The 23379-nt window shown below is 37.8% G+C and overlaps 1 protein-coding gene across 1 annotated transcript; it reads left to right on the forward strand.

The window, feature by feature from the left end:
- The first annotated feature begins 537 nt into the window (after window positions 1-537).
- Window positions 538-19286, forward strand: LOC135467273 (nucleolar protein 14-like). The gene is made up of 23 exons (XM_064745040.1): window positions 538-612; window positions 1528-1714; window positions 2713-2847; window positions 3405-3543; window positions 5021-5136; window positions 5664-5759; window positions 6032-6118; window positions 6540-6608; window positions 8302-8387; window positions 8817-9001; window positions 9185-9327; window positions 9586-9640; window positions 9863-9993; window positions 12294-12515; window positions 12790-12891; window positions 13563-13625; window positions 14073-14163; window positions 14840-14915; window positions 15139-15225; window positions 15910-16051; window positions 16442-16563; window positions 17592-17750; window positions 19157-19286. The coding sequence occupies exons 2-23, from the start codon at window positions 1535-1537 to the stop codon at window positions 19251-19253; spliced, it is 2583 nt and encodes an 860-aa protein (XP_064601110.1). The 5' UTR covers window positions 538-612; window positions 1528-1534; the 3' UTR covers window positions 19254-19286.
- Window positions 19287-23379: the final 4093 nt, after the last annotated feature.

A 23379-nucleotide genomic window follows, 5' to 3' on the forward strand; every position in this document is an offset into this window, starting at 1 on the left:
ATAAAACAGTAGTGGGTTTCCCCCGTGCTCTGACTGGTTTCCTCCCACAGAAATGCTGGCTGCTGTCATGGAACTGAAGTATTCATGAGCAAGGCAGAAAACAACAATCAAGTAAATAAATAAATAAAACAGTAGTTGAACAACTTGGTCGAGGATGGTGGATTTACATTTTTCAAGATGGAGTGGGAGCGATGGTTGGGAGTATATCATGTACAAACACTTTACTCAGATATCGCTTTATCTTTTACATTGAAAGTTTTCTGCATAAATTAAGTACCGGTACATTGGTATTTAGAAACTACCAAAGGAGACTGCGGTATCTTAGTCCTATTGTATCACTGGGGCCACTCTCACAAACGTTCGTAAGTATTTCTCTTATCTTTTTTCATAAATGGCGTTGATAGGGTTATAGTGTCACAAGGCGTCGTCATTTACGACAAGTCAAGAAAACGTGGTTTAAAGGTTTTGTGGTAGTGACCGTTGGTACTGACATTGGTCTAGGGGGAGACAACTCCAATGCTCTTCTCAACATCGAGGTAAGAAAGCACACATAACACGTGCGCCTTGTTGACAATTTGGAATCGTTATTCACACTGAGTTGCAAAGCATTCGGTAAGCATGAGTTCAGTGATATTGTTTAGGAACGTAGATCAGATTGTGTTTTCATCTTTCGATGAGTAGCAGCCACATCTTTGACATGCCTTTTGTATAACTTTGCCAGTCCGAATGTTTCAAACAGGCGCTGTTGTTGTATTATGTACGATCCGTGCGTTTTGATCCATTTATTTTGTTCGATGTACCGTCTTGCATGCGCTGTATCTTTAATAAGATTGTCAGATTATAGCATACCGTTCGTGCCTCTCACCTTGGTTCTGATATTTCAAAATGACTAGTCATAGTCCTGTTTCGTAGTTCGGACAAGCTCTGCTTCGTCCGAGATTCTTTGGGCAGTTTGGCAAAATTTGTCCAACTCAAGGATGGTCCCAAACCACCGTCAGAAGGTTTTTAATTGGATCGTGCTCTGTCGTAGGTTTGGGCCATCCTTGGCAAGACAAAATTTTGCCAAATCTAATGTCGGCAAACTCAGACAAAGCTATTCTATGTTTATGTATACATTGAAGGCACTTTACTTGCACGACGGAACAGCATGCAAATGATTGGGGAAAACATGTTATTTACACAATGCTTTCACCACTGTGTCTGTATGAGTAAATCATGTTGGCCTGAGTAAAACAATGAATGACTGCAGCTGGATATCCATGGTCTCAAGTAAACGAAACACAAGGACTGACTTACCCTGCACTTCTCGGTTCTCAATATGCTGATGTTGCGACATGGTTATCTGTAATCCTTTCCCACTTCTGCATCTGACGTATGTAACCTAAATGATATGCTTTGGCCCTCTCCGTATACATGGCCTTAACCACTGAACTGTAAATTGCTTCAAAAAGATTATTTTTATAAGTAGTTCCAAATAATTTAGAAATTATTTCATTTCTTGCATTAAACAGTTGTTTTTTTTTTCAGTTGAAATATGGCAAAGAAGAAAAAAGGTTCAGTAGACAAAGTGCTTTCCAAGAAAAAGAATGTGGAGACGAAAGTGAATCCCTTTGAAGTGAAGCTGAATAAACAGAAGCATGACATTTTGGGCAAGAAGATGTCCAAATTTGACAAGGGGGCTCCTGGACTGTCTCGTTCCAAGGCAATGAGGAAGGTAACGTATTTGGAAAGATTTTATCATTGTAACCTTTTGAGCTAAAATTTGAACTTCAGTATTTGGGAGTGAATCATGGTCTTGTAGTTAAAGGCTCTTTTCTTTCAGGCACTAGTACAAATGAGGTACAGGTTCGAACCCAGTCATGAACAGGGGGATTTTAGATTGGCCTGCTATCACTGCTTGTGGGCTAAACATAGTGTTTGCATTGCTCTAGTGGTTGTTTCATGTGGATAACGTGTACTTGGTTGCTCAGTATTTACAGATTTTCATACAGAAGAATTTGCTGGCATGGTAAAAACTAAAAGAGAGATTTATTTTTAATCTATCAGCACACAATAAAGGTCTGTACTCTTTCATTCAGTAATCCTAAAATTGGTCTTTTATCCGGGACAGCATATGCTACCCTTTGTGCAAAAATTTAAACTTCAGTATTTGGGAGTGAGTCATGGTCTTGTAGGTAAAGGCTCTTTTCTTTCAGTCACTAGTACAAATGAGGTGCAGGTTCAAACCCAGTGGTGAACAGGGGGATTTTAGATTGGCCTGCTATCACTGCTTGTGGGCTAAACATAGTGTTTGCATTGTTCTAGTGGTTGTTTCATGTGGATAACATGTACTTGGTTGCTCAGTATTTAAAGATTTTAATACAGAAGAATTTGCTGGCATGGTAAAAGCTAAAAGAGAGATTTATTTTTAATCTATCAGCACACATTAAAGGTCTGTACACTTTCATTCAGTAATCTTAAAACTGGTCTTTTATCTGGGACAGTATATGCTAAACAAATCAGTTACAGGTTAGTAAATGTCATGATTTTGTGTGATTAATATTTAGGCTAATTCTTGTAATTTTGTGGACAGATAGTAGTCCTGAAAGCATAATATTACATATTTTTTGGTGTTGGATTTTGTTAACAGGTTGGAAGTAAACCCAACCCCCTCACAGTGCTGGTTGTCTAATTCCATGTCTTTGTTTAAACACAATTCCATGCGCTTTTCAGAGAAAGGAGAAACTTCTGAAGGAGTTGGAACAGAAGGATAGTGCCAATGTGTTCATAGATAAACGTCTGGGCGAGAACAATCCAAATCTGAGTGTGGAGGAGAAGATGACCCAGAGATTTGCCCTGGAGAAAAAGGTACAGTAGCATTGTGATTTGCCAGCTCTCTTATATTATTATTGGTAGCAGTTTTTGTTTATATTTACTGTTAAGAGAACCTGAGAAAGCATAAACACTGGAGGTTATAGGTTGATGGTGGCTTTGGAAAACAAAAGCTATTGTACATGCAGCCTTTGTCTCAAGTTATTTCTTATGCAAAAAGGAATAAAGACCTGTATTTGCTGCATTCATCAAACTTCATGCAGCAAATACTGTTGTAACTTTGATTTTAACCTCTGTTTAAGTATGTCTTTCAAAATATGGCAGAAAAACTGGCATTGTGGGTCATGCCTTATTCATTCATTCTTATTTTCAGTTCTAATATATAAACATTTTTAACAAAAGTTGTTCACCTGAATTGTTATGTAACCAGTAAAAAATGTTCTTGAACAAATTGTCGTATACAGATCTTTTCCAACTTTTATTGTCAGTGATGAGGCCTTATAATGTTAAAATCTAGGCATTGTAGTATTGAAAACATATAAAAAGTTCTATGAAAATGGGCACTGGATTACAGATACACATGTTGTTTACAGAGAAGTCATGAGAAGGGCTCCCTGTTTAACCTGGATGAGGACATAGAACTGACCCATTATGGCCAGTCCCTGGCTGAGATGGAGAAGTTTGAGGCTCCAGAGATCAGTGATGATGATCTGGATGCAGGCAATCTCGATGGTAAGCTCAGACTTACAAATCACCTGAATCAGCAAGTCAGCCGAGGTATAGCTTGGACACGCTAATGACGTAAATCACCTGAATCAGCAAGTCAGCCGAGGCATAGCTTGGACACGCTAATGACGTAAATCACCTGAATCAGCAAGTCAGCCGAGGCATAGCTTGGACACGCTAATGACGTAAATCACCTGAATCAGCAAGTCAGCCGAGGCATAGCTTAGACACGCTAATGACGTAAATCACCTGAATCAGCAAGTCAGCCGAGGCATAGCTTAGACACACTAATGACGTAAATCACCTGAATCAGCAAGTGAGCTGAGGTATAGCTTAGACACACTAATGACGTAAATCACCTGAATCAGCAAGTGAGCTGAGGTATAGCTTAGACACCCTAATGACGTAAATCACCTGAATCAGCAAGTCAGCTGATGTATAGCTTAGACACGCTAATGACGTAAATCACCTGAATCAGCAAGTGAGCTGAGGTATAGCTTAGACACCCTAATGACGTAAATCACCTGAATCAGCAAGTCAGCTGATGTATAGCTTAGACACACTAATGACGTAAATCACCTGAATCAGCAAGTCAGCTGAGGTATAGCTTAGACACCCTAATGACGTAAATCACCTGAATCAGCAAGTGAGCTGAGGTATAGCTTAGACACACTAATGACATAAATCGCCTGAATCAGCAAGTCAGCTGAGGTATAGCTTAGACACACTAATGACATAAATCGCCTGAATCAGCAAGTCAGCTGAGGTATAGCTTAGACACACTAATGACATAAATCGCCTGAATCAGCAAGTGAGTTGATGTATAGCTTAGACACACTAATGACATAAATCGCCTGAATCAGCAAGTGAGCTGATGTATAGCTTAGACACACTAATGACATAAAGCATCTAAATCCCCAAGCCATCTTAAGTGTGGCGTTGACGCATGGATCTGCCGAATCGTTGCTTGGGTGTTTACTTTATACTTAGCAATTTATCAATCATATGATGATAAGACGTCATTAGGTGTGTCTGTACATATATCAGGTTTTCTTGTGGCAGGGCGACAACCCACCCAGGCACATTATGCTGACACCGGGCCGACCATTTCTGGACCCTGGATCATGAAAAAATCTTAGTTCAGTCAAAATATTAATCATTAAATTTGCTATGTTCCTTTGTGTTATTTTACCTGAAATTTGTTGTACAAATAATGTACATGTTCCTAGAATTTACGTTTTCAAGTTTGTTTCGTGATCCTTCGAGCTGTTTCCGTGCTCTAACCTCACAAAGCAATAAGTATCATTTTTTTTGTCTTCAGTATAACTCAATCAGGCTTTGATCCCAGGTCTCTCGACTCTAAGGCAGACACTCTAACCATTAGACCACTGAAGCGGTCTCAATTTGTATGTAAGCACTATGATTGCTGTCTGTAAACTTTATGGAAACCACTGTGGTATTATGATCTTTGGTGTCATTTTAGGTGATGTGTCATCAGAACTTTTTGGAGGATTTCTAAAAAAGTCTGATGAAAAAGGTGATGACAAGCCATGGAAAGAAAGGCTTCAAGAGATCATCAGTAAATCTAAAAAGGCAAAGGTAAAATACTCTTTTAAATCATTCAGTGTGTGGATGTAGAGTACATTTTGTATTACTGGGTTTGCCAGTACTATAATTTTCGTGTTACTTAGTAATCATATGTCATAACACTTCTTTATTTAAAGTCGAGTACGTTGAACTTTGACTCTATTGCATCTGTATTATTCAGACAAAATGTAGAAATGAATAATAAAAAGAACATTGCAAAGTGGAACTGGAACACATTTAAATGTTACTCTCATCAAAGGTGAAAATTATAAACGGCTTAAGGCTTTGCATATTATTATTTTTTTTTTTCACTTCTGGACTCGTACTGTATTTATGATATAACAAACGTTGCCAAGCAATATCCATTGTAAATTTCACTGGCACTGGCATTTTTTCCAAGATTGGCCTCTCATTTAGTGCTGGCATTTTGGGTGCTCAGAGGGAACATCAGAAAAATGTGAGAAATTCGATAATGCTGTTCCTCAAGAAATTTAAATGAGTAAATGTGAAAAAAATGTGAACAATCTTTTTTTTTCCAGCAAGAAAGACAGACAGAGCGGGACCAGGCTGTTGAGATGACAGAGAAATTGGACCAGCAGTGGAAAGAGTTGCAGGCCCTTGTCACGGGGTCAAAGGTCAGCTTGATACACATTCCCAATTCGCCATGACTTACAAAGGTGTTCACTTCACTAATAGATCTTATATCCTTTACCATTAAAGTAACTTCTGTATGATTAAGAACTAAACAGTAATCAGTGACAGTTCTTTAAAAAAAGAGCAAAAGCGAATATTTCTTGATTTTGTCCATGTTAATCTGTTAAAAAAAGCTATCACATTACTCACCAGTAGTAGTTAACTCTTCAAATCTGTGCTGCTGTAAATGTTATAATTACATTTTGATAACCAGAAAGGTGGCAAGGTTGAAGAACCCGCTCGTCAGGTGGATGACTACGACATTGCTGTGAGGGAACTCAAGTTTGAAATCAAAGGAACGGTAAGTCAGCAAAATTCAGGTAAAGATGGATTTTAGAGGCTTGCTAATTTTAACAACATTATCTGATATGGTAATGTTTGAAATAGTTCTTTTGTTGTCTACACATAGGTGAAATTATAGATTTTCTTCACTGTTGAATGTGTTATTTCACATGTTAGATATTTCCCACCCAGACATAGTGACATCAAAAAAACATTTGGTTATATGACTTTCCAATCTGAGCTCAGAGGGATATTGTCATAATACCAGTTTAGTCAAGTTGAGCATTCCTACGTCACGCGCCAATGAGACCATGATGAGATCGCACGCAGGTCATATAATGTATGGATATGGTTGAATGGTTGATGCCACAATTGACCTACAGACCATAAAAGTATGTGTTATATTGTTTCAAATACTCAGATGTTTGGATTGTTGCCAGCCTTCAGATCGCTTGAAAACAGAGGAGGAACTTGCACAGGAAGAAGTGGAGAGGCTCCAAAATCTAGAGGTAAGGGAGAGGCTCCAAAATCTAGAGGTAAAGGAGAGATTCCAAAAGTTAGCGGTAAGGGAGAGACTCCAAAAGCTAGAGGTAAGGGAGAGATTCGAAAAGTTACAAACAAAGAGAGGCTCCAAAATCTAGAGGTAAGGGAGAGGCTCTAAAATCTAGAGGTAAAGGAGAGATTCCAAAAGTTAGCGGTAAGGGAGAGACTCCAAAAGCTAGAGGTAAGGGAGAGACTCCAAAAGCTAGAGGTAAGGAAGAGATTCCAAAAGCTAGAGGTAAGGGAGAGACTCCAAAAGCTAGAGGTAAGGGAGAGACTCCAAAAGCTAGAGGTAAAGGAGAGATTCCAAAAGTTAGCGGTAAGGGAGAGACTCCAAAAGCTAGAGGTAAGGGAGAGACTCCAAAAGCTAGAGGTAAGGAAGAGATTCCAAAAGCTAGAGGTAAGGGAGAGACTCCAAAAGCTAGAGGTAAGGGAGAGACTCTAAAAGCTAGAGGTAAGGAAGAGATTCCAAAAGCTAGAGATAAGGGAGAGACTCCAAAAGCTAGAGGTAAGGGAGAGATTCCAAAAGCTAGAGGTAAGGGAGAGGCTCCAAAAGTTACAAGCAAACAGAGGCTCCAAAATCTAGAGGTAAGGGAGAGATTCCAAAAGCTAGAGGTAAGGGAGAGACTCCAAAAGCTAGAGGTAAGGAAGAGATTCCAAAAGCTAGAGGTAAGGGAGATATTCCAAAAGCTAGAGGTAAGGAAGAGATTCCAAAAGCTAGAGGTACGGGAGAGACTCCAAAAGCTAGAGGTAAGGGAGAGATTCCAAAAGCTAGAGGTAAGGGAGAGATTCCTAAAGTTTCAGGTAAAGAGAGGCTCCAAAAGTTAAAGGTAAAGGAGAGATTCCAAAAATTAGAGGTAAAGAGAAGCTCCAAAAGCTCACAGGTCAAGAGACACTCCAACATTTAGATGTAAGAAGAGGTTCCAGAAATAGCAGTAAGGAGACTCCAAAAGTTTGAGGTAGTTTTGAGAGAGGTTTCAGAAGTTAGAAGTGAGCATGGCTGTATTCGAATCCTCTTAAGTGTTTAACTTGAATGCAGTGTTCATGTCAGCTGATACAAATGTGTAGGTGCAAAAAGAGGGCAGAAGGCGCATTTTTTTTTTTAAACTTTATTCGTGTTGCACCTCATCCCAAAACATCACAGATTTAGAGGTAAGGAGAAACTCCAAAATTTAGAGGTATTTAGGTGAGATTCCAAATCTTAGAGGTAGGTAGAAAATCCAAAATTTAGAGGTATTTAGGTGAGATTCCAAAACTTAGAGGTTGGGAGAAAATCCAAAATTTAGAGGTATTTAGGTGAGATTCCAAAAATTAGAGGTAGGGAGAATGTTAGTACCTGGCATGGCATAATTGCAGCAAGAACCATGGAGAAAATCTCAAGGTGAAAATAGCTAGTTTCAGAACCTTGAGAGGATTGTTTCAATTAGTTTGCAAAGTAATTATAGTGGGTGTAAATATTTCAATTTAAATTGAGATCTGTACCTTTGTACCTTCTTTGGTGATATCTTCAGCAGCTAGATTAAGAAAGATAGAAGACACAATGAAGTTATGTATGTGTTCTTGAGAAATATCCAGATTTTGACCTTTTTTCGATCATCTATATTGTCTCTTAGTTTAAAATATATTTGCTGTGCAGAATTGTGACTTTTTATTGTGTTTTAGGCTGACCGTCAGAGACGAATGAGAGGTGTGATAGAGGAGAAAACAGCGGCCTCATCCCATGTCTCTGCTGATGACCTCTCTGACTGGTACATTGCCCATACGATTGTCCACGCACTCATCTGTTTTTCTTGATTTTTTCTGGATCATTATTTATTGATAAGAACCACACCAGAATCTGCAGAGTGTGTATCATTTGTGGAGAGGAAAACTGGTGGTTGAGTTCTCAGAAAACTGAGTTACTTACAAATTGTTTCATCTTTATTACAATCAAAACGCACGACAGAAATTAAATCAGAAATACAAAATTGAGATTGTTTGATGAGAGGTTGTAACGTGTACAGCAGAAATTATACTGTAAACTTTACTTTGTCAAGTTTTTAAATGTAAAGTTTCATACATATCTGCAAGGAGAAATCCGGAAAAGTAAGTAATCTGCTTCCACTTTTTGACAGAAATTGATTACACACTTCAGAGCTAAAAGACTTGCTTATTGAAACCTTCTACACATTTTACAGCTATGCAGTGGATAAAAAGTTTCGCCAGGTATTAAAATATGAAGAAGGCAAAGTTTGTGATGACGCTTCGGAGGATGGAGAGGATGAAGGTGCAGATGAGGATAAGGATTATCAGTCAGAGGATGAAGACAAAGAATCTGAGGAAGATGCAAGTGGAGGCGAGGTAGAAGATGAAGACAGTGATTGTAAGATTTCATCTTTGTCAATTTCTTGAAATTCACTGAAAACTAAGACATCCTATATTCCATTGTATTCAAAACATGAATATTAAGTAAAGTTGCAGACTAGAGAGGATTTGAATCTCCTTTTGACATTCGAGGAATGTAATATGCTTTTTCAGCCCTTCCACTATGTTTAAATGTTTGCAGCTTCAGATGACGACAGTTTTGCTGATATTGAATCTGATGACGATGATGACGCTAAAAATTCTCAGAGAGACATCGGCAAAACTGAACCTAAGAAGCCAGATGAAGAAACAAAAACCAAATCTACTCAACGAGTTGATCTTAAGGTAAATATTGGTGAAAGAGAAAAAATTTACAATACTGATGTCTACTTTCAGACATTTGGGTTCTTTAAAGATGTTCCGGGAAACTGGTTTCTTCTGTGGAAGGCTTTATAATGGATCATAGTCATAGTTTTCTTCCGGCCAATACAAAAACTCAAAATATTAAAGATACAGAAGATGAATATGTGTAATATCTCACAAATATTTCAAAAATAAGACACATTAATATAATTTATATAAGGATTGTATTTGTCTTTCCAGGCAAGGAAGGAGGTTATGGAAGCTGCTAGAAAAGAACTTCCCTACACGTTTGAAGGTTGGATCACTTTTATTCGTTGATCTTTTGGCACATTGAATATTTTGGTCTTATTTATGGATATAATAATACTTTCTTCATTGCAGACTGAAAAAGGTCTGTATAAATAATGTGGAGTAAACATTTCATTTTAAAGATCAATGGAATTATTTTGATTCACAGGTTGTTACTCATAACCTGTGATCTCTTTGATGTGCTAATCTTGCTCTCTGCCCCCCACAGTTCCAGGCAGCTATGAGGAGCTGGTGGAGTTACTACAGGAGCACAGCATCATGGACCAGCTGGTTATCCTACAGAGGATGAAACAGTGTAATCATCCTAGCTTGGCCGAGGGAAACAAGCAAAAACTAGAGGTCAGTGAAGTTATGAAAGTGTGTCCTCTTCTTGACCTAATATTTCGACCAAACAAATCCATTTTTAGAGGTATGTAAAGGTCATTAAATGTTACTTATGGCTCTGAAATTTTCAGTTTTACAATAGTATATCATTCTCCCTGTACCTTTCAGACATATTCCAAAATACTGTTCTGAGAGCAATACATAGATCTGTTGAGTAATAGTCATTGAAGAAATTTTAGCTCCGTTACAGTATTCAGGGCCAGTCTTGTATTCAGGGCCAGTCTTGTATTCAAAACTGCACACATCCAGGCACTTCACTGGCATAAAGCAGTGGCAAGCAGAGGATAAGGTGAAAGATAACATGGGAAGATATAAGGAGGTGAACAACATTGGAAGATATTCTGAGAAGGACAGTTGATGATAATTGGAAGTTATGGTGTGTTAGACAAAGAATAATGTGCACAACCAGTGATGTAATTTAACGTTTGCCAGCTTACCAAATGCAACTGAAATCGGCATTGAGCAAGGAAATCATTTTTTTTTGGTAGCCCAGTACAAGTGGCTTGTGTGAGTGTAAAAGTAATTTGTTTGTCTGAATTGCACATGTTGACAATTTTGTTTGAATCTTTCGACTACACTGGTAAAATATTTGTGTAAAACCGTGAACTTCACTTTCGCCATGCACAGCTTTCAGACGGGTGGATGACATCAGAACGAGGCTTTGCCTAATGGGCAGCACCTACTCTCCCACACACAGATGTTTTTGTGCTATGAGATCAGCAGCCTGTTTAAGCCTAACATTCTCTGCGCATTGCCAGGAAGGCTCAGTGGAGGCTGGTCACCCTGTTGTTTGCCTTGCGTTTGTGGCAATGAAAAAGATTCAATGGAGCGTTTTTTGACTTACATCTACTACAGGTCAAAAACAAATCCCAGTAGTCCGTCTTTGTCTTCATGAAGAACTGTACGATAGCGCTAAATGTTTGAGACAGTTTGTTGAGGCTTGGGAAGAAGAATATCCGTGGACATGTGAACTTGAGCTGGAGGGCAGTGGCAATAAAGAAAAAGTACATAATTGGCTCTGTCTGTTGCTAGTACACTGAGAACCCATGTGAGCTGGATATTAAAAATAAACCATATATTTATGGTTCATCTTCTTTTAGGAAAACATCTCTTTATTATCACACCAAAAGCTCACAACATTCTGATTACATTAAGAGAAAACAAAATGAACAAACAGGGGAGCCACAAGCAAGCAGAATACTCTAAGCACTATATGTAAAAGAGGCCCTCTTGCCAGGTCACTGTGTTTAGAAATTCCTTTGCCATTTCAACAAAAGGGAAGCCTTGAACAGATTAGGAATTCTTGTGTCATTTGGACATTATGAAAGGTTTAAATGTGAGAAAAACCTACCTGTTATGTTTGCGATCAGTTATAAACATATGGTTGTGCCATGGCATGGCAAGTGAAAAATAAATAAATTGGGAACATCAACAAAAAATGGTTTTGGGCTAATGAGGTCATGCAGCAGAGTTTTGAACAGACTGCCATGTTATTTAGACAGTGTTTGGTTTGAGTAAAAATGGCAATATCTAGTACGATATTTATCTGTATACATGTTTGTTTGTGTAGCATGAGGATTTATGGGTCAGGGCTATCTGATTTGATGTCTTAGAAGACAACTGGCTCTTGACCAATCAGGCTGTGTGTCCGAATTCTGGTGTCATTGGTTTGGCTGCGGCTTTAAGTCAGGGGGGTTGTCAAAGGTGGTTTTTAAAGTTTCTCATCTCTTCTACCCATTTATTTGAGCACCTCTATGGAAGTGAAAAATGATTGTGTAAGACACCAATTATTTCACAGTTAATGAAATCAAAAGGAGAGCACATTTTCGAGGAATCCCAGGGACAGGTTTCATGAAGCATAATTTATAGCTAAGTAAGCCCTTAACTGCCATGACTACGAATGATGTATAGATATGAAGTGTATGAAGCGAAAATCTACTTAGCACTAAGTACTCCACTTAGCACTAAGTACTCCTACACTTCATAAAACTGACCCCAGTGATGGGAGAACATACACGGTGAGACCGACACACCTGAAAGGTTTTGTCTAGATGAACTGATGAACGTGCAAAAAATGTTTGTGCACAGTTCCGTGTCATTGTTTAGTCTATAAATTCAAATATTTCTGTATACACGAGGAGCAATTCAATTTATCTGTACCATGAACATATTTTGCAGATTTTTTTTTTTGTTAAGTGAAAGAATGAGCTAACCTATAAAAGTTGTAGATTTATTTTCATATTTTGTTATTCCAGGGCCTGTTCTCCCTGATGTTGGAGTATGTGGGCCTGGCTGTGGAGTCTGACCCTCCTCAGCTTGGGCTAGTGGATAACCTCACCCCTCTCCTGTACGACCTCTGCCAGCTCTCTCCTGTACAATGTGCTCAGTCCATGCTGCAGGTCATCCGCAATCATCAGGGGGAATTCCAGAATCAGGCAGAGAGCAGGAAGATCAGGGGATTCCCCACATTAGATGTGGTAAGATTGATACTGACTTAACATGTTTTTTCCGTGCGATGTTCTATGAATTGATTTTGAAGCTTTTCCTAGTGTTGTTCATTATATTGTCGTCATTGCATCTATGATTGTGTAAGTTGTGAAAAGAAAATCAGTTCCCTTCCACCATTATGAAGGCCACTGTCATGTAAGTGAAGAGCACTTGAGTATGATGTAAAACTCTGTTCAAATAAATAAATAAATAAATTTAAACTCATAACCAATCTTTCATGATTATTTGATGGTTTCATTTCAGTTGATCCACCTCAAACTGGTATCTGTGTTATTTCCCACATCAGATTTTCGTCACTCCGTCGTCACTCCTACAATGCTGTTCATGAGTCAGCTCTTATCACAAGTGAGATAAAAGCACATTGGAGTTCACACTCTGAGGGACCAGTAGTTTTAGTCGGGGATAATACAGAACTGTTAAAGCTAATCTAAACAGAGCTGCTATGTTGAGTGATTACCTCAGAATATTCTGATTGACCTTCAGGTTGTTGCCTTGGACTAGTCAGATGTGTGAGTTAAAGTTAGAAAGCAGTTGTTGATATTTTCTATGTTAATGTTTATAATGGGGGCCTCCGTGGCTCAGTTGGTTAGCACACTAGCGCAGCGTAATCACCCAGAAGTCTCTTACCAATGTGGTCGCTGTGAGTTCAAGTCGAGCTCATGCTGGCTTCCTCTTTGGCTGTACATGGGAAGATCTACCAGCAACCTGCGGATGGTTGTGGGTTTCCCCCGGGCTCTGCGCGGTTTCCACCCACCATAATGCTGGCCGCCATCAAATAAGTGAAATATTCTTGAGTACGGCGTAAAACATCAATCAAATAAATAAATAAATAAATAAAATTAATGTTCTTAATTCTTCAAAAGCATGATTGTTGTTTAGAGACAGGCTGAGAATCTGATAAGAAAATTATCATTGAAAAAATTTGGAATGCTTTATGTACCCAATGCATTTGAAAAGCCGGTTTGTGCGCCTTCCACTGGGCTTGGCATGATTCTGTTTTGTGACTTCCCTTACAGTGCCCTGTAGTCCATGAGAGAGACGCAGCAGCAGGCTTGTACCTGTGTACTCTAGTCTATGAGGTAAGATTCTCATCCTCTCCAGGAACCAGTTTTGGGAGTCATATCTGTTGTGGTAACAGTATAGTGCCGTATACTCTCCAAATAGTTACACTGTATTGACCCAGAGTTTAACTCCATTTGCGTATAGCCGTGCGAGGAAGTACTGCATCAAGGTTGAAATTTCAAAGTGTTTTGCTGGACATGACTGAAGATTGAACCTGCAGGGCCTTCTAGGAAGATGCTTCATACACTATTGGGTTATGTTTGCAGTTACATATCTAAGATTTTCTCAAGGACTTTAGCAGGTACATTTGTGTTCTCCGCACACTTTCAGTCAGCCTTTTAAAAAATGGACAACTACAACTGTCACATTATGAAATGGTTTTGAGAGACTGATGCATAAAATGCTTCAACTTGACATTTAAGTGATAAGAATTATAAAAAGCAACTGGATTTCTTGCATTTCAGTATGTGAGCTCTTCCAAAAGATATTTCCCAGAGGCCATTAATTTTCTCAGAGGGTTATTGTTTTTAGCTGCGGAGAAATCAAAGGACAAAGGTGAGAGTCCAGTTACGAGAGCAGTTTTACACAAAAGGTGAAAGGAAAGTCTCATCGGATACGAATATTTTGGGGTGTCAAGTTTCAAGCCCTCAAATTACAAGGGCTTGTCTTAAAGAATTAGCAAGATTCAACTTTAATAATTTCAACAGGTCATAGTGTTCTATTTTTTTTTAGTGCAATCCGCTATTGAGGGCCTCAGCTACAGTCTATGTATCGCTTTTTTTATCACTGAATTATGGATGTTTAAAAACTTTTTATTCTGAAGTTTTAGGATGTGTTAATTAATGAGAACGTTTAAAGCAGAAGTAGAATATAAAAGAAAATATTTCTGAAAGGCCTACAAGAAATGCAAAATTTGAAATAATTAAATATTATTATATGGTTTAGTTAAAACCATGTTGTCTCTACATTTGATCAAAAGTGCAGTCCACTTTGAAGTTCATCACATTTCCTTCACAATAGCACCAGAATATATTTACTTGTAAATAAATAGCTTCAAAGAAAACATGTTGTATTCCCACATGAGATGCAACAAAATCAACAGGGTTAAAACATCTACCAAGTGGACACAAGTCAGTCACTTGTGTGATATACCAATACTTCTGTCGGAATCACTTGATAACTAACTTTTAGGACCCTTCAGTGGAGTAATGGATATCATTTGTGTTTACAGTTGAATCTGTTTTACCGCCATTTAAGCCAGTAGGGAAATCTGTTGACCTTCTGAAGGTCGAGAAAAAAGATTTAAGGTGAGTTGGATAAACTAATAATCTGGGATAATGTTTCACAGTTATATCACTAAAGTCAGATTAAGTAGCTGAAAGGTGCATGAAAATCTTATCAATGGAAACATGTTTACCCAAGATTCATTGTTTTATTGGCATTTTATATCACACACTCTTACAAAGTTATTTCTGGTTAATTTCGTTCACACAAGGCATTAACAGATGAATAAATCCTTTTTGTTCCCAGTGATATATCTATGACCGAGCGCCTGACCATCTCCCAAACCCTGTCCTCTTCCCTGTATAAAAGCTCGTTAAATACAGATGAGTTTAGGTATGTCGTTCAGTTGTACTATTAATTAAAAATCTTGATGCTGTAGGATTTGTAAATGGGTGATGTATGCAGATGGGTAGCACAAGGTTTTTAAATTACAAAGATTTGTTCAACATTTGAACAGTTTTCTCAATCAGTAGGACCCCCATTTTTTAGTTTTCCTCCTTATATCCAGCAGGCCTGTGTATACACCCACAAAAGGACATTTCCAACTGGTTGCCTGGTTATCAAGGGCTGTTTCCACAAAGCCATTTCTGACTTCAGAAAAAGTTTAAAACTATTCACATTACTTAGTTTTTGGTACTGGAATTTGGGCACTGGAATTTTGAAAAGTTGATCAATTTTCCTTTAATTTTGACTACTTAGAAAATGCTTTGTGTCACCAACCCCTGTGTACTATCTCAGTAAGGTATTGCTTGGTGTCTTTGGTATGATGGTTCAGTGAGGAAACAGTGACTGTCCTCCCTGGTACTCTGCAGTTATAATATTGTCATTATAGCTGTCTGTGATTTTCACTCTGAACAACTGTTGTAAAAATGGAGATCAGTTTCATGTCTCTATGCTATATCTAGCTTTTGCACAAGTTATTACAGCATTCACATCATACTGTGTCAAGTAGTGATCAGACAAATGAATATTAAATGATGAGAATGGAGTTATTTGTAATACCTAATCAAATTTCAGGGTAAAAATGATATCATCATGTCTTGACCTGAGCCTGAAGTTCTCACAGTTGTATGAAGAGTTATCTGCCCATTCTGAGATATTTCAACCCTTGGATCAAATGATTGGAAAACTTCCCAAAGGTGTCAGCCATTTACTGAAGGTTTGTGTCTGATATTGACAAACAGTGTAAAAGTTAACAGATTTTTGTGCATAGAGTTTTGCTTAATGGAATAAGTTTGTTTTCAGTGATTTTTATAGAGCTGTAAGTATTGATAGCTTTCATAACATCGTGATGTTGAATTTTGCACTGGAGAGTTAATGTCTTTCACCAAAATGACATTTAACACACTTATGAAAGTTTACCAGCAACTTACCCAAGATCAGTGGTTTGCTCTCGGTGCTTGTCTCTCACGCCCACAAAAAACTGGCCATCTCTAATGTTGTGTTCAGAACTGCATTCCCTTGTGTTAATGTGAATCCTGTGCACATCAAGTTCAGGAAGGTTTGTGATCCCATGTTTATAATGTCTAATGTCTTTCTGTTCATGCAGGAGAAAATCTCATCTCTCAAAGAGCACATAGCAGCTGTAAAATGCAGGACAAGAAAATACCTTTCCATGCAGAGCAAAAAACCACAACCTTTGAAAATGTTTGAACCCAAAATAGAAACAATGTAAGTAACTGTAACATGTAATAAGCTATTTTTTGTTGGCACTTATGGTTGACAAATTTGATGTTCCATTTTTAGATCACTGGGTGAAAGAATTACATCTGCTGTAACCTGAAGTTACTACAATTTGTATTGAAAAGAGATTCTTAGGTATGTAAGAAGAGATCAGTATGAAAAGTGGACAAAGGGAGGTAACTGATTAAAAATGTTGCATGGAACACCTGTATTTTGCATCTTGTCAAGGTACTCACTGCTGTCACTTCAAATGATAACATGGTATGTTTAAAAGCTTTCGTTTTATTTCTTAATGTGCAGATTATCATGTGTATCATCACAAAACAGTGCAAACAAGTTTTTCAAATTTTGCTTTGGGGGGTAAAAATGGCTTCATAGTACAGTTTTCTTAAGGCCCCAGTGGTCAGTTTGGAAATGAAGTACTTGCAGCAGTAACATCAGCGATGATCTCTCTTCAAAGAGAACTTTGTAGAGGACAGACTGAATGGGTCTGGCCGAATGGGGGCAGGGGTTTGGGAACAGACCGAATGGAGCGGGGATGGGGGTTGAGGAGGGGGTGCTAAGCTGGCCCAAAGAAGTCATGCAATATGATATCTGTGTATATGTCGCCTTGCCCACAGTGTAGTGACATGGCTTATCGAATTCGGGGGCACTTCAGAGGTGTTCACCGGTGACGTAATTTGTGAAAAAATGTGACCATGGACAGAAAATATGCATCATTCAGAGGGGTAATTAACAGGTGGAAAAATCCCCCCAAAGTGAAATTTTTTTTTAAAAATTGTGGGGCATAACTTTCTTCATTTGGCATAGAAACATAATCTTTGTTTTAGAATTCATTTTCATGTCTCTTATAAAAGGTTATTCTCACTGGAAAATATCAAAATGTTTTAGAATGAAACTTTTTTTTATAACCACTTTGATGACTAATGATCTTGAAAGTAATGACCTATACAATGATGTGCTATGATAAAAATTCATAGATTAGGTCATCCATATTTCCAATGTTGTACTTTTAGATTTGATGGTAAGAAGAAGAGGAGTGGAGGCGACAAGGAGTATAATGAGCGTCAGAGGTTGATACACAAACACCGTCGCGAGATGAAGGGGGCAATACGAGAAATCCGCAGAGATGTACAGTTCATAGGAAGACAGCAACTGGATGCACAAATACAGAAGTAAGAGCAATAACACTGAAATTGTGTCACTCATATTCTAGAATATTTCATTTAGATGACAGGCGGTCAGTTATGACTGTGAGGGAATTTTACAAGGTAACTGACATTATTCTAACGTACCATTCACGCTAACTGGGTTGCTCGCTTGCTTAGATGGTTAAGGAGCTGACTCACTGCAATTGTCAAGCCCTTGACCAATGAGGTTGTGTGCTTGAATTCATCTCTTGCTGATTTGGCTGCAGCGTTAAACACCAATCTGAATCAATCAATCAATCAATCAATCAGACGACCGCTTCAGTGGCCTTATCCTCTCCGGCCGTAAGTGGGAAGGTCTGCCAGCAACCTGCGGATGGCCGCCGTCAAATAAGTGAAATATTCTTGAGTACGGCGTAAAACACCAATCAAAAAAAGAAAAAAATCAGTGGCCTTATGGTTAGAGCAATCACTTCGAAGTTGGGAGACCTCGAGATCAAAGCCGTGTTTGGTCATACCCAAGACTTTGAAAATGATACTTGCTGCTGCCTCGCTTGGCACTCAGTAGTGGGAGGTTAGAGCCAGGAAACATGACTGGTTGATGCGGTGCCAGTATAATAGGACTGGGTGGGGTGTCATGTTTGGTGTCTTCGGCATGATGCTTCAGCGGCATAGATTTGCCCTGCCACAAGAAGACACAATATATATACATACACCTAATGACTCCTCCTCGTCATATGACTGAAAAATTGTTAAATACGGCTTTAAACCCCAAGCATACATACATACTTCAACCAATCAGTCAACCCCGTGTTGGGTCGGACCAAAGACATTAAAAATAACACTTGTTGTTGCCTTTCTTCGCTCTCAGCAGTGAGAGGTTAGAGCAAGGAAACAGGACTGGTTGGCTCGGTGTCGGTGTAATATGACTGGGTTGAATGTTACTTAACGGCAGCAGCTCTTTGGCGGCAAGGATTTGCAGTGCCACAAGAAGGCACGGTATATGCAGACACACTCCTTGTTGTCATATGACTGAAAAATTGCTAAGTGTGACAGGAAAACCCATGCATGTACATTGAGAGAGTCAAAAACATCATCATGTTAGCAGTTTTTACCAACCATGTGAGAATTCCTGATCAAAAGTTAAGAGTTACAAAACATGGCAGAAAAAAAATGTGGCCATTTAAGTTTATTTCCACCCCTCTTTCCAAATAACTGTGCTTATATTATTTGTTGTCTTTTCTTTTAAATGAACTTGTTTCAAAGGGCATCAGGGTGAAAATACCTCCTAACAAGCTGTAGATAGTGACAGATCTGTGAAAAAAACCTAATTAGCATTAAACTTCAGGCACTGATATGACATCAAGTTTTACAAGAAATATCAGAATCAGTGTTAGGTATTGATGATTACATTTGTTTTATTTTATTTATAGGGACAAGGAGAGAAAGAAGAGAGTGCGCGACATACACCAGATGTTGGCAGAACAGGAAGGGGACTTTAAGGCTCTGAAGCGGAAGAAAAAGAGCTGATCCTAGCTTGTCCAAAAGATTTCCAAAAAAAAAGTGAGGCGTACAGCTCTTTGTAAAATGGACTGTGACAAGAGTTTAGAAACACCCATCATTGCAGAGTGGAAGAGACAGTGCCATCAGGCTTGATGTTGATAATATACAGAATTGCCCCATTTCAATCTCTTATAGTGAATCAGTTGTTCAAGTACAGTGTTTACATGAAAAACTAATATATAACAAAACAATATTATAAAGGGGTTTCACCATGCTTCTGATTTGGTGGTAAAGACAACAGGTGACTGTATTTTTTACAAGTGAAGATGTTTCACACCAGAAAATGTACTGACAAACTGCATGTCACAAAATATGTGACTGTAACATGGGTGTGTTTAAAGCAGGTTTTCTGGTCCAATATTTCACGAATACAATGGCGACCAGCATTATGGTGGGAGTAAACCAGTCAGAGCCCAGCGGAAAACCACAACCATCTGCAAGTTGCTGTCAGACCCTCCCATGTGTTCCCAAGAGTTGCAGTGATCGTATTAGTGAGAAAATCCTGAGTCACTGTGCTGGGTTAGCACGCTAACCACTAGGCCATGAAGGTCTCCAAAACAGATTTACAAAGCTGTGGGTATATTGTCGCAGTAATTTATGCAATATATAATGTTCCCTAATTCCTCAACTTTTTCAGTTTTTTAATTTGTTCTTGGAGACAAAACTACATTGCTTGGGTTGGGCAATCTCAGGGCTTCATAAAAAGTATAATTACATCAGTCTACACAGAATAATTACATCAGAATATGCTGAAATAAACACCTTGCAAACATGCAAAAAAGGTTGACAGATTTCTTCACCTTGTTTTGTCATTTAGTAATTGTTATTGAATAACATTTGATAAGTTCTTTTTATAAATTAAAGTGTGTAGAACAACACTGCCTGTTTGTTGGAAGTAAATGGAAAATAAAACTCCAGGAAAGTGGTGATGATGTGCGTTTGTTTATGCACTTACGACTACTCGATCAGTATTTTGGGCTACACAAGACGAACTGCAGAATTTAGCTCTAGAGGATTTCTGGTATCCCTAAATTTCTGCTGCTGATGAAGCATTTACATGAACAGCATGAAACTCCAGCTGAGGTAAATGTGTGACCATTTACTACCCATATCAGTTGTCACTGTTCTGTTTAGCCCTTCACGTGTAGTCTTTTATGTTGTATGCCTGAATAATTATATCTCTCAAAAATCTGCTGTCAGAGTTCCCGAAGCCTTGTCCCTTGTCATGTGACTGGTTTTCAGATGTGATGACAGCACAGCATTTTGAGTAATTCTAGAATGGTTATCTGGCAAATGGTAATGTGCAACCAGTGAAATACAGCCTCTTGTCAGTTTGCTTCATTGAGGGTCGATTCCACAAAGCAATTATTGTATTGCAAGTGTTTAAATCAGATTTCTGATTCTGGTCTGAAGATAACGTTAATGAAGCAGTCAAAATTTATAGGGTCGCGAAATAATTAGTAAAACTGTATTTCAAATTTTTGTCAGGAATAGCTGTGTGGAATCTACTCCTGTTCAAGATGACCCTGTGTACACCCTAGCTACTACAGAGTATTTCCCTTAACCATTTACCAGCGAAGTATAAACCAAGAGGACTTTTGTAAATCAGCATGTAATGGTGACAAACTGTACGGATTTCTCAAAACTTGGCCTATAGGGTCAGGATTTATTATGTAGCGTCTGTCATGGCTGACAGTGTTGTTGCCCTTTATACCTTAAATCTTGACCCCCAACAGCTGATATTAGCGAGCAATGAATCTGGGCAAAATGGGCAGCACAGTTCTAGCCTCGCACAGATGCTTGTGATCAGATAGCAGTGCATTCTACGAATCGTTCCTCTGAATAACCTATCACCGCATTAGTATTGATAGTTTTTGATAAACTTAGTGCTTAAAGAAAACAACTGGAAGGACTGTCTTTATTAAAACATTTTAAATACAATTATAACACTTAACTTAGTCTCTAAACCTCTTGAAAATGTTCTCAGTTTCATTAGCAGAATACAATTATATGAATATCACAAATGTCCAAACTTCTGAGCTTCCTGTAAAGTGCACCATAGAGTGAGTTGTAATATAACATCTATTACATTTAACAGTACAGAACACACTTTAGTTGACAATCTGCCCTGAAATGAAAAATGACGACTTAGAAAACATCACTGATTGAACACATCATCCCTGTATTGCTTCAAATTTTAACAAGTGAGACTATAGTAAAATTACAAATTTTAAATACATTTGATTTCAAAGGGTATTCTATCATGATCAAAAGACAGCCAATGTTGACACTAACTTTCCATTATACAAAATATTTTTTTTTGCCAGATAGAAATGTATCCTGTTACTCTTAAATGTTAAAAGTATGAAAAGAAAACGTGGATTACATGGTAACAAGTAATAATCTGTTAATGTTAAAAGTATGAAAAGAAAACGTGGATTACATGGTAACAAGTAATAATCTGCATAGTTTTTATGTATTTTTACGCGACACTAATTGCCAAGTCACAAGTACATGGAAGTGGCTTTCAATAACATCAACAGCATGTATATGTACCAAGATCTCTATAACACTAAACAACAAAACTGACAATTTTATGCCAAGCATTTTATTAATGGCACCAGAACATGCAACAAGGTAGAATTATTAAACTTAAAAGCTGCCATGATGTCAGTTTACATTGACCATGCCCGTTCCACAAACTTTACCCTCCATTCATTAGAAAATTTTCAGCTTGGTTAAAGATGTGACCTACTCAAAACAATCAGTCCTGTAGATTTTGAGCACTGAAGCAAACTGGAGACGTGACAACTATGGTAACTTGGGAGCACTGAGTCAAAAAAGGAAATGTAACAACTGGACAAAGAACAACTAGTGTAACTTGTAAGCTCAGAGTTGTAAGTAGATCTGTGTTAACTGTAACCTGTACAACTATGGTAACTTCTAAGGACTGAGCCATAATATGAGATATGACAAGTGTAACCAGCACAAGAATTATAGCAACTTCTCAGCCCTAAGTCTTTGTGATAGATGTTACAAATGTTACTAGTATAACACAAAACCTCACTGGGGAATTTGGCAACTTTTGGATCTCCTCAAAGGTTACAACATGGGCTGATTTCAGAAGGCCATTTGGGTTTAAAGTCAAAATTTGAACCATTTATTTTAAGAGTCTAGGAATTCATATTTTGACCACCTTACAAAAGTTATCCTCGCACAAATGTGTCAAAATTTCAACTCCAATATCAAACAATAAGTACTGTAATAAGGTTTAAACATTTTAACATCAGGCAGTTATGTCTTTGTGAAATAGGTGCTATTTTCATTATACTGAAGGATGATTGCAGAAATATAAAATCATGCACCAAGTCCATCTACACCCACTAGCATCAATATTTGACTTAACTATTAACTTAATGGTCATCACATTAGAATAGCATAACAATTCATGAACTTTTTGAGTTTTGTAAATATAGAAAAAGATTTAAAAGCAAAAGATTTATTTTCTGTTGCTGTTTACAAAATAGCAATTTCAAAAATATAACCAACACAAAGCACTAAAGATTTTGATATGGATTGGATTTCATAAATTTCTGATCAAAAATGAACATTCACAAAAATAATTAGATAATATATATTTCATTGCTGAAGGTGTTCTGATTGAGCTGAACAATGTCAAAATGGTTAAAAAATCTTAAAATTAATTAAATTTCTAATGAGCAACAGAGGAATTTTAAATAAATATAAATTATGAGAATGTTTAACAAAGGTGAGTTTTACCATCAATGCTGATCTATACCGGCGTTGCTATATGAACAAGTACACTCGGATTCAACTGGCCTATTCAGAATGCAAGATAATTCATCAACGGCAATAGAGTCCTAACAAGTTATTTATTGGATTGTTTTAGGGGGACATATTCACCCTGATCCTAAGGCAATCTAGATCACCAAATGAATAACACAAATACTTACCTTCACTAGAATTGACTTTAATGAGTTCATAAACTCACATTCAAGAAATAACCAAAATAAAGAGATTAATCCAGAAAAAAACACCATTGTTTTAGAAACAAGGCAGCTTGATAGAAATT

Source organism: Liolophura sinensis, chromosome 6 (assembly GCF_032854445.1).
Source record: "Liolophura sinensis isolate JHLJ2023 chromosome 6, CUHK_Ljap_v2, whole genome shotgun sequence".
Taxonomy (NCBI): Eukaryota; Metazoa; Mollusca; class Polyplacophora; order Chitonida; family Chitonidae; genus Liolophura; species Liolophura sinensis.

What these genes read in the sequence shown, in the direction of transcription:
- LOC135467273 (XM_064745040.1), top strand. Translation starts at nt 1,535, where the DNA reads ATGGCAAAGAAGAAAAAAGGTTCAGTAGACAAAGTGCTTTCCAAGAAA. An exon ending in GATTTGCCCTGGAGAAAAAG is followed by an intron (nt 2,848 to 3,404) that starts GTACAGTAGCAT and finishes TGTTGTTTACAG; the next exon opens with AGAAGTCATGAGAAGGGCTC. An exon ending in ACTTCCCTACACGTTTGAAG is followed by an intron (nt 9,641 to 9,862) that starts GTTGGATCACTT and finishes TGCCCCCCACAG; the next exon opens with TTCCAGGCAGCTATGAGGAG.